Here is an 11,876-nt window from a genome sequence, read left to right on the forward strand (position 1 = left end):
GTCACACACATCTTACATTATACTTGCCACAAATAACATCTTACATCATCAGACTTGTCACAAATAACATCTTAATTATACCTGTCACACATGACATCTTACATCAGATCTGTCACACACATCTTACATCATATTTGTAATACACGACATCTTATGTCATACCTGTTCTAATATTCTCAGGTGAAACATATTTTTTCCACGAGTATTAGATAGGTCTACTTTAAAATGTTCGGATGGATCAGGAAAACTTTGAAGAAAATGTGAATTGAGCTAAACGACCGAGTTTTAAGATAAGATATTGTTGCATCAGCGAGGTCACGTGACTAGTATCACGCCACCTCTTTCTAGAAATATCCTGTTACTTCAAGAATGCCCTAGCATTTACTAGATATGTGTTAGTCTTGTATATATAAGACGTTCACAACGTGACGGGACAATAGTGTAATGAGTAATTGAATGTATGTGGACAAAATATTGTTGGCCACGTGAGACATAGCGTTGTTATAGAGCGACTGTTGAAATTAAGTGTATCGTAAAGTTATATTCAGAAAGAATAAACCAGTTTTATTTAAGAAAGGACTTGTGTCGCTAAAGTTTCGTCGGAACGAATTTACGGAAAATTAACTAAAGAACAGAGACGTAACAATATTAACACGCCATGTAAAGCAAGCAAACACCGTGCACTTACTTACGTGAACACTGGACAGTAGCTATCCTACTTGGCTCAGAAAATCAACTAACAGTTGTTATTCCTCAAGTATGCTATCTACTAACCGACTCACCACTCGAAGCAAGTACAAAAAGGTGTATGACTTGCCCATGTATACACTAAATTTGTATGTGAACAGCATAATATGTCAAAATTCTGTATAAAACTTGCCCCTGTTCTCAGTAACTTTGTATAGGAGCTGTATGTCAAGGTACTGTGTATTAAATGCCCCCTCTATTGAGTAACTTTGTATGTGGACTGTATGTCAAGGTACTGTGTATTAAATGCCTCCTGTACTGAGTAACTTTGTATGTGGACTGTATGTCAAGGTACTGTGTATTAAATGCCTCCTGTACTGAGTAACTTTGTATGTGGACTGTATGTCAAGGTACTGTGTATTAAATGCCTCCTGTATTGAGTAACTTTGTATGTGAACTGTATGTCAAGGTACTTGTGTATTAAATGTCCCCTCTATTGAGTAACTTTGTATGTGGACTGTATGTCAAGGTACTGTCTATTAAATGCCCCTTTATTGGGTAACTTTGTATGTGGAGCTGTATGTCAAGGTACACTTTTAATAGACATTTAGGCATTTAATATACAGTACCTTGACATACAGCTCCTATACAATGTTACTTAATAGAGGGGGCATTTAATACACAGTACCTTGACATACAGTTCACATACAAAGTTACTCAATAGAGGAGGCATTTAATAGACAGTACCTTGACATACAGCTCACATACAAAGTTACTCAATAGAGGGGGCATTTAATACACAGTACCTTGACATACAGTTCACATACAAAGTTACTCAATAGAGGGGCATTTAATACATAGATTGAATAAAGTTCTTAAAGAGAAAAAAAATAAAGAATTTTATAATTTTAAAACATATCCAAGAATATATTTCTAATAGAAGATAGAAAAAATTTATAATTAACATTTAAAAACATATGTAAACAGCCTCAAAACAAATCTCACTGTGGAACCTTTCAATATACAAGACAACACGTTACAAAAACGTTAGCCTTCCAGTGGCACAGCGGTTTGTCAGCGGACTTACAACGCTAGAAACCGGTTGTCGATACCCGTGGCGGACAGAGCTCAGATAGCCCATTGTGTAGCTTTGTGTTTAATTACAAACAAAGACGTTACTCAGGGCACAGCAAACAGTTTGATCAATTCGTTAAAACCTCCATTGTTTCTGGATTGGTTATTCAGTACTGATGTAACACAGTCCCACCTTGTTTATGGTTGGATATTCAGTATTGATATTGTAACCCAGTCCCACAAACTAAGGGACTTTTTGATAATAAAATTAGAAGACGAACGAAAATAAGTATTACCTTCATGTGGTATATAGTATTCAGTTGAAATTCATTGTATCAGTGAGATATTTAATTGACTTTCCCATGAGTACTAGTGGTTAGAAAAGCTGTTCAAATCGTAACAATATTTCGTGTCACGAGCACAAAACATGTGACTCATGTCGAAATGGTGTAAAAGTTCAGCTGTACCGTGACAGCCGCATTCCATCGTCACTGTCTACATTTAAACCCAAAGCAGGTGACATTTCATTCGGTGAATCATATTTGACACATGCGCACTAAAGCTATCATGACGTTTTCAGCCTATGAAAATAAAGCACTACCTGCGCGCCTTCCAATTCGCGTCGGCGCAGTGTACGATATTGACAAGAAGGAGATAGCTGACCGAGGCGAAAGGCAGGCACAGGATTGAGAACGCCGAAGATCTGTCTTATCGCTGTTGTTTCAGACTGCTGCACGCCATTTTGAAGAAGATTTAGTCTATTTATCGCCGACGATATGACGAGCACCGAATCCGCCGCAGAAAATACCGAGGCATCAAAAAACAGCGCTACTCCAACCGAAACTAAAGTGGAAAATAAGACCACCACACAGTCAACAAGAACCAGGCCTTCAGTTCACAAAAGTAATTACGAGAATGATACAGTTTATTTGTATCAGTTTGTACGGTGTCCCGTTGTCCCCTCGCCATCTCCGTTTTGTCTGAAAGTTGAAACTTGGCTGCGAATGACGGGTGTGAAATACGAGGTAAGTGTTATTGACCAGTTACAAAAAAAAGTGTTTAATTTTCAATATTTGTTTTCCCTACTTAAATTCTGACCTTTTATAATTAGTATTAGAACTACAATTCGTATGTAACCTTTTTTTTTTTTAAATGAAACTTTTAAAAATAAAAGTTATACTTAAAGTGAGAACGGCCAGAAAAGAACACTATGAAATATAAGACTAGAATTTATCAGTTATGTTGTACACCAGAGAAGTCCATCAGTGTACTATGTGTGTATATATTATTATATATGAGCATAAGTATAAAATTAAAAAAATCGCAAGTGTTTATATATATATATATATATATATCAGAAGATGGTGGGGGTGGGTGGGGGAGAATTGATGAAGTTACGTGAGGGAGAAATGGAACATATCTTTACCACGTATTTTTACAAATATTTTTTTGTTGTTGTTGACGTGATCATTTTCAAATTTGTTAACTCTCACAAATTATCAAAATCTAAATACATCGACTACAAATAATATTGGACAGTATGTAGCAAATATTATTATAAACAAGACTGTCTTTAGCTTTGACAGTAAAAAGAAAAGCTTAAATAAATAGTGTGCCGTGTTTGAATTTAGGTTTAAAAACTTGACGAAATGTTAAAATGGCTCATCCTTCTAGTACGTATTTTCAGCTTTTGGAAACCTTTTCAAATCGCCCATACTCGAATATTTGAAATTCAGATGATGTAGACTGTGGTGATGAAGTTTGAAGGCCTTGCCTTGACTTAGAAGCTAGATATGACCCTGTGGGTGGTGGGTGTTTGTCAACTTTTTACTTTGATCTCGACAGACTAACCTGCAGGCGCTTTATTTTCACAAAATTAGGAAAGCTGGCTTTTTCGCAATCTTGCTATCAGAAACCTGCGACTGTCGATACTTTTCCAAAGGATGTCTTGCATATTCTTTGAATGAAAAAACTACAATAAAATTAGAAGCGAAGAGGCTGGGTACGCGGGGGTGGAGTGGATAAAGACATGGTTATTTTACCGACTGAAAACTTACTTGACGGCTCTGGGGTATCGGTTGCAAGATAGACGGCTGTCAGACCAGCCGTCATCCCACGCATTAAAATCTACGGTAGGAACAAACACATTGTTGTTCAAACGGCTGTTAAAACTTTGGCGGAGACAAAATGAACATTCATCGTCGACTTGTTTGGGCTTACAAAATCTCGCGAGAAGAAACGTTAACATGTTCAAAGCGTAATGAAATCTGGTGTTTTCACTGCAACTAACCAATCGCAAGGAGAGATTGTCAGACGCTAAAGTAAAGGATTTAAACATGTCTGATCCCGAGTCCTTTCTGCAATGTCAAAAAATAAAATCTGTTTTGATGATGACGCTACTTGCAGATGTAGGCTTAACAAAGGAATCGAAGTACCCTTTGGCCCTCCCGAATCGTAATTGTTTTCACGAGCGTCATAAATAGTTAGTATCTTGTAGTGATGAAATTTTTTTGTCAAACCATGTAAATATAATAGCCATGTTTTAATAGCCACGTAAATTCATTTGTGTGTGTTTGTATAAAAGCTTGGTTCCAGTTGTTCGTTCAACCCTAGTCGACTAACAATGATGGTGTAAATACAGACGCTACAGAAAATGGGGGGGGGGGTTACTCAGCGCGTGGTTGGTTTGATGAGAAAATCGACGAACTGGTTGAGTGTGGCGTTTCGCATGGATACGTCTTTATGTATATTTGTTTATATTGTAGTATGCGAAAAGCGGCTGTTGTTGTCGGTGTCGACACATAAATACTGTTGTATTCACGATTTAAATTATTTATCGTGTACAGGCTAGTAAGATTTGCAACGAAGAGTGAGCTATTACATTTTCATTTGAATCATCTTCAGCTGTAGCTCAAATATTTATTGCGTTTTTGAGTCTTTTTTTTTTTCTTAACTCTCCATAGCCCTCTACATCACAGGTTATATTTTCAAACTTAATTTGCGGCGCTTTATTGTTGTATTTTTTAAAATTTAATTCCAAGAGAAGCGTGCGATGGAATTTTGACTTAACCAACAAGATTGTGACTTGGTAATAGACAAACCTCTTTATTTTAATTTATTTTGAAAATGAAATACTCGTAGAAGCTCGTGTGCTGTTAAGATTAAGAGTAAAACTTCAAACAAAGAGCGCATTCATTATCGTATGTGATGCCCGACCACATAGTTCACATGTGACGTGGCGCATGTCACGTGCAACTCGTTCAAGCGTGTATTTTTCAAAATCCCTGAATTGAATGTTGTTAGCGGTGACTTTTCAGATTTTAATTTTGTGTGTGTGTGTGTGTGTGTGTAGATATATACATATTTATTTATTTACTTGGAAAGAAGTTGACTGAGTCAAGCCTCAGAGTTACTTCCATGTTATATATTTATAGCTAGAATCAGTCACGTTCCTCACGCGAGCTTTTATGTAGGCCAGATAAGTCTAAAGGACAGCGTTTTGTTGTAAAGAGGGGGGGGGGACATCGCTTGTGCGTCTACAGCAGTGACTATGTGGGGATGAATTAGTGTGAAAGTCTCTCGTAGTTTAAATATGTGGGGATGTTTTAAAAATATATTTCATTTTTATTTCGGAAATCTTGATGATAATTTACAAACAGTAACAATTAGGGTTGTGGAAAGACTAATTAGACTAGAAAGTTCCTGTTCAGTGTATTTAGTAACTATTTTAGTTCTTCTTTCGTTGTTACAAATTAATATACTTTTCTCCCCCAGAATGTTGATCACCGGCTGAAGTTCAAGTCAAAGAAAGGCCAGTTACCGTTTGTGGAGCTGAATGGAACTGAAATAGCAGATTCAGACATTATTATTAGTGAACTGAGCAAGAAGTTTGATAAAGATCTTGATGCTGATCTCTCTGTAGATCAGAAAAACGTTAGCCATGCTTTCAGCTCGATGCTCAACAATCACACATCATGGTAAGCTTTAAAATATTTGGATCGTATGATCTCTTTTAAGTTTCTCGTGAGTTACATCGGGACTCCAGACTAAACGTTTTAAAGAATACTCGGTTCGTTGGATTGTTCGAAATGATTGCGCCACCTGTAGGGAAAACAAAAATCGGTGTTTGCCAAAAAAATACTTAAATATAAATTGTTATTGATAATAAGGATTGTAATTTCTTTGATGTTTGATACCAACTGCTTAACACATGACTCTGGATATGTTGTATCCAACAGGTATATAATGCTAGTGAATATTTAATACAATGAAATTGAACGTTGTTCGGGTGTTCAACATTCTTGAACACGCATAATTTCCATCCTTTCCCTCCCTCTTCATATATCCCTTGCCCTCCAAATGGAGGGGAATTTTGAGCAACGCTAACTATGTGTGTGGTATTTTGAAACGTAACCACACCCTCGTCCAAGTATTGTACGAGTTCAAACCGTGATCTTTATTAACCGCGGATAATGTTACTTACCTTTCATATTAATGAGACCCCTGTGTACATGCATCCCGGTGATAAATCCAATTACTTTTTATTCTACTACTCCAGTTCCAAAATCCGCTTTATTGTTATATAAAAGAGGGGGACCGTAGTGTCATATTCTTTTATCTGAGTCCGTATGTAGTCTAAAGTTTGTAAACGACCCCTTGGTATTTACGTATTGCTCAGTGTTGCCAACAGACAAATCATCAATAATAGTCTGGCACGTGCCAACAGACACGATCGATATTTCTCGTGGGAAACTTCCATTTGTTGTGTGAGGGGGGAGGAGAAGATCCCAACCCAGACTAGCAATTAAACTAATTTTATCTACTGATACCAACGTTTGATATTGTTGACTACAGAAGTTTTAGGAACATAATTTTAGGGGGGAGGAGAAGATCCCAACCCAGACTAGCAATTAAACTAATTTTATCTATTGATACCAACGTTTGATATTGTTGACTACAGAAGTTTTAGGAACACAATTTTGTTGGGCTGTATTATTTTTCCATCTTTTTCGAAGTAATATTTTATGTGACTATTGCAGCAAGCATAAAATACTACCTCTACTCCTAGTATGTAATAATAATAAAATCTTTAATTAATTATTTATGGTGTCATTTTGGGTGAAAATTTCGGGTAGCAGACATTGAAAGCTAAGCCTAAAAGAAGCAATGCATATTGCAATAGAATTGACATTCGCCCCATGTGTATCTTGTTTTGTTTCGGTCCTCTCATGATATTGGTTTGATAACACTGATTTTGTTGAAAGCTAAGCCTAAAAGAAGCATTACATATTGCAATAGAATTGACATTCGCCCCATGTGTATCTTGTTTTGTTTCGGTCCTCTCATGATATTGGTTTGATAACACTGATTTTGTGTGTACCCTCGTAGAATGTAGTCAGTTTCTCGCCTAAAGATCATTGCGTAATTGAATGTTAATTGACACGCGTGTACTGCACGAGCACTTATAGAATTTTGAATATCATCCTTATATCCAAACCATGTGTATCTACTTATAACTGGCGAACCGCTGGACTGATTGTCACTAAACATGGCATGCACACGTATCCTTAGAGCCTCCTGGGGAGTGGCATAAGTGGAGGGGGTCATTGTTAGGATCTAACCCTCTCCCCCTTGGTGACCACTATCTCTTCTTCGTGCGTTGTTTCCACGTGTAATGGCATGAGGAGAGGGTCGCCATTTGGGCCTGCCCCCTATGTCTCTCTCGTGCTTTGCATCAGCTAATAGTTGGCGAACCGCTGGAAGGATTTTCACTAAACCTAATTGTGTGATTGTTTGTTTAAAAACTTTAAATGATTCTCTAAAGATTCATAAGTGATATCAGTTTTCACGATGAAGTGTTGTCTTCTGTTTTATCTTTCATTACTTGCACTAAACAGATATAAACCATTACATTAAACAGATATACAAACCATTACGTACATTGACAAGTTCATTAATTCGTTTTTTTCCTTTCAGGGTGATGCGTTGGTGGCGCTACAACCACCCAGCCCAGTTTTTAAAGATTGCCCAGCTGGATGTGAAACGAGCACTAAATTCTAAGCTTCCTAAAGGGATTCTTCAGTTCTTCTTCAAGATGAGTTTCAGAAGTGTAAGTCCCATTCATCATTAAAATTAAATGCTAAAATGTTGGACAAAATTAAGTGTTTTTTCAAAATGATTTCTGTTAAATTAGTAATATAATTTCTAAATTTATATATGCAGAACGTCAAGAAGGCTATTGGACACGGTCTGGGACGTCATAGTAATGAAGAGATCCTACAGTTTGGGAAGGATGACTTGAAGGCTTTGTCAGAGTACCTACAGGACAAACCTTTTTTCTTCGGAGATGAACCCCATCTTGTAAGTTGAGTTCATTAAAAAAAATTTAAAAAATATTTTTTTTGGATCCTTTCCTCATATGAAATGTATGCGAGAGATATTGTATTTTATAGAATATATATATTATTTTATTTTGTGATATACTACATAACGTATGTATGTACTCCAAATGTCATGTTAAAGTTGGAATACTTATTATTATTATTTACAATTCAGCTGGACTGCGTGGCCTTCGCTCACTTGTGCCAGTTTTACTACGTAAGCTTTGGGGACATAAAGGAATATATGGATGCCAACTGTACCAATCTGGTCAGTTTCCTAGAGAGGATGAAAGAGCGTTATTGGCAAGACTGGGAAGAGATGTCCAAGTCTTTGGAGCTAAACACTCACCTACCGAAGAAGAAGGAGGAGGAGGAAAAAGAAAACAAAGAAAAAGTTGCCCCAGAAGATAACGACAAGGAGGAAAAAAAAGATTCGGAGGAGAAAGAAGAAGATAAGCTTAAAGATAACAAGGATGAAATCTCTGAAGAAAAGACCAAAGAAGAAAGTGAGAAAAAAGAATAGACACGAACTTTATTAGTGGTTTTGTGATCAGGACAGACCAATTAAGTACTCATCGTGAGGTCACAAATACCGACTCTCAAGTGACTTTGATGTTGAATTGTTTTGATGTTGCTTGTGGCCCCCTCCCCTCCCCCGTTTTACGCTGGGTCACTTGTTCATACGGAGAGATATGTAGGTATTATCTGAATTTCGCATTGCCGTCTTCATTCCAAAATGTCTGGTCAGTATTAATTGCTCTGTGTATGTTCAACCCCTGTTCCCCTTTTAAATGTGGATTAAAATAGCTTTTTTTATACATGTAGACAGTAAGTACACCTTAAGTGGCAGCTGTGTTGATTGGTTAATGTGTCCTTTGCTCAATGTTTCACAAAATGCTCAGCTTCTTGTCATGCACCAAGGTGCTCGTAATGTTAAACTTACCTGCATCCATTCAATATGCCCCTTTTTTACTTATTCGCACATTGAATTTTCTGGGTACAATTTGTATTTATACTTGTAAAAGTGACCAAAAGTGGGAATATTTCAAACCATTTTATTTGTGGGTTGTTAAAGGTTCTCTCTCTCTCTCTCTCTCTCTCACACACACACACACACACACACACACACACACACACACACACACACACAAACAAACAAATTAAAGCTTCCATTTTAAATTTCTGATCTAACCAGCGATGGTACAAAACCTGGGCGTAGGTGAGGAGGCGTGTTTTTAGCATCTCGTATACAACGTATAACAACAAAAAAAAAAAATATACGTATTCGTTTTATAGAGAATTCATTCTTTGAAGACGTGTTTTTACGCCGGTATTGTCCTGTTGTTTTGTAAAACGACTCCATGTTGCCTGATTGCATTGATATATTCTTATTTTATAAATGTACTACATAATTTGTAACCTACAGCATTGTGATTAAAATGTTGATTGCTGTAAAATAAAGTTTGTTTTTTTATGTTTCTTTATATCAAACCAAAGTTACCTCATCTCACAGTGGGAGTAGTCTAAAGTTTTCTGTGAGGACCGTCCTGTATCTTTTTTTTTTTTCCAGACCTTGCTTGAACTGGTACTTGGTTTGTGATAGTGATTTTCACCTCGAATTTATAATTAAAGTTCAATAACCCTTGAGTAAATACTATTAAACATTTAGGCTTAACCAAAACACAGAAAAATCTAATTGTAGATGGTAAAAATGGTACAATTTTAGTATAATGTTATAATTAAACTTGACGTGGATTTCGTGGGCTATTGTGTATCCTAGGGGGACAGTCACGTCGTTACAAATACTAGTACAACTTTAGTCACCAGAAGTTACTTACAATGTTTAGTAACCACTGGGTAAGATAGTTGGCTATTGTGTATCCTAGGGGGACAGTCACGTCGTTACAAATACTAGTACAACTTTAGTCACCAGAAGTTATTTACAATGTTTAGTAACCACTGGGTAAGATAGTTGGCTATTGTGTATCCTAGGGGGACAGTCACGTCGTTACAAATACTAGTACAACTGTGTCACCAGAAGTTATTTACAATGTTTAGTAACCACTTGGCTATTGTCGAAACGTATGGCAGGTTCTTGTTGCTTTCTATTGGGTTTAAGTTGACCAGTTTCAAACCTTGTATTCTCTGGTTTTTCAACAATTTACTGCATTTTTTTAACCCAGATTTTTACAGTTTGATATAATTTCTTCAATACCGAAATGTATTTGTAAGGGTTTGTTAACTTGGTGTAAAATTGGTTGGAGGTAAAGCTGCAGATGAAGGCCAGAAGAATCGAATATCATAAATAAGCATCATTTATTAATATTTATCAATCAACCTGACTCGTGCGCGTGTTAACTTTACTCCATAGGATGAGGAATTATTTGTTTGTGTCCCACAAAGATGTCGGAGTACGTTCACGAACTTTAGTCTTGGTGCAAAACTGGATTTTCTACGATGATTCGTATGCCTACCTAGTTTAGGGATGATGCGGTGGATTTTAATGGAAACTCTTTCCAGCAGTCTTGTGTTACTCCGACAAAGAACGTAGGGCGTTGAACTTCAGCTGAGCAACGCTTCTCACAGACTGACTCGTATGTGATGAAGTCGAGTTTTTTTAAGTCGTACCAGATGTTAGGCCTACCAGTCTCGGCTTTTTTTTCTTAGTGTATTTATAATTACTACGAATTTAACATACGAACTTACGCATATACATCATTTTTTAACCTCGGGATAGGGGGCGTTAGTTTTTAATCATGACGCACAGATTACACGAGGGTGGGAAAGCTCCACCCATCTACTTGGTGTTGACATTTATTCTAAATTTAAAAACAAACAAAAAAAAATAGAAATTCACAACTTTGGTGACACCAAGCTATGCAAATTGCGAGTTTCTGTATGCATTTCATGTTGTATATTTTATGTATTACAACTTAGCTAGATTTAAACATTATGTTTCTGTCTAGTTTTACCCTATACGTCATAAATATGGAATGTGTATTACAGACATCCATAAGTTTGGCCATGATTTCGAATGAATAATTGTTGTTAGGTTCCTAATAGTTAGCGTGATTTTGAGGGTCCAGGGTTAGAGTCCCTTGCCGGAAATCATGCTTCGCACCTTGGGGCCATGGGTGCGTTATAAGATTAGATTCCTAATAGTTAGCGTGATTTTGAGGGTCCAGGGTTAGAGTCCCTTGCCGGAAATCATGCTTCACACGTTGGGGCCATGGGTGCGTTATAAGAGTAACTGTCAAATCCCACTCGATTAGAATAGCCAAAGAGTTGGACGTGGGTGATGTTGGCTAGTTGACCTCCCTCGGTTACGGGTTCAAAATCAAGGACCGTTGGAGCAGATATCTTTACACTTAACTTTGTCCGAAACAAACAAAAATAATTGTTGTGACCTGACCTCGGGCTATTCGTCCCCTGGCGGTATTGGTCTGACTTCACTAGATTGTGTAATGCAGATGAGCCAACTAGGCGGACTATTATTTCGCATAATTATGAAGAAAAACATTCGCCCACCCCTTCATTCTTTCATTAACTAAAAAAAAAAAAAAATCTTAAATCAGTCACTCGTGTAAGGAATACTGTTAAGTTTGGAAGTTTCTATGATGGTGCTATGACTCATCCTGATAAACGGCTGGTATAAGCCTGGCTTTAATAGTGGTACTAGTACAACTATGACTCATCCTGACAAACGGCTGGTATAAGCCTGGCTTTAATAGTGGT

At 37.0% G+C, this 11,876-nt stretch overlaps 1 protein-coding gene across 1 annotated transcript; it reads left to right on the forward strand.

Moving 5' to 3' along the window:
• The first annotated feature begins 2,357 nt into the window (after positions 1–2,357).
• On the forward strand, positions 2,358–9,592 carry LOC106472005 (failed axon connections-like). The gene is made up of 5 exons (XM_013932634.2): positions 2,358–2,786; positions 5,536–5,738; positions 7,738–7,870; positions 7,984–8,121; positions 8,317–9,592. The coding sequence occupies exons 1-5, from the start codon at positions 2,538–2,540 to the stop codon at positions 8,662–8,664; spliced, it is 1,071 nt and encodes a 356-aa protein (XP_013788088.1). The 5' UTR covers positions 2,358–2,537; the 3' UTR covers positions 8,665–9,592.
• The last annotated feature ends 2,284 nt before the right edge of the window (positions 9,593–11,876 follow it).

The sequence above is a fragment of the Limulus polyphemus genome, unplaced genomic scaffold (genome assembly GCF_000517525.1).
Source record: "Limulus polyphemus unplaced genomic scaffold, Limulus_polyphemus-2.1.2 Scaffold5018, whole genome shotgun sequence".
Taxonomy (NCBI): domain Eukaryota; kingdom Metazoa; phylum Arthropoda; class Merostomata; order Xiphosura; family Limulidae; genus Limulus; species Limulus polyphemus.

Excerpts from the sequence above, each read along its gene's own strand:
- LOC106472005 (XM_013932634.2), top strand. The coding sequence starts at position 2,538 with ATGACGAGCACCGAATCCGCCGCAGAAAATACCGAGGCATCAAAAAAC. Across the intron at positions 2,787-5,535 it reads TGACGGGTGTGAAATACGAG|AATGTTGATCACCGGCTGAA; the intron begins GTAAGTGTTATT and ends TTTCTCCCCCAG. Across the intron at positions 5,739-7,737 it reads CTCAACAATCACACATCATG|GGTGATGCGTTGGTGGCGCT; the intron begins GTAAGCTTTAAA and ends TTTTCCTTTCAG.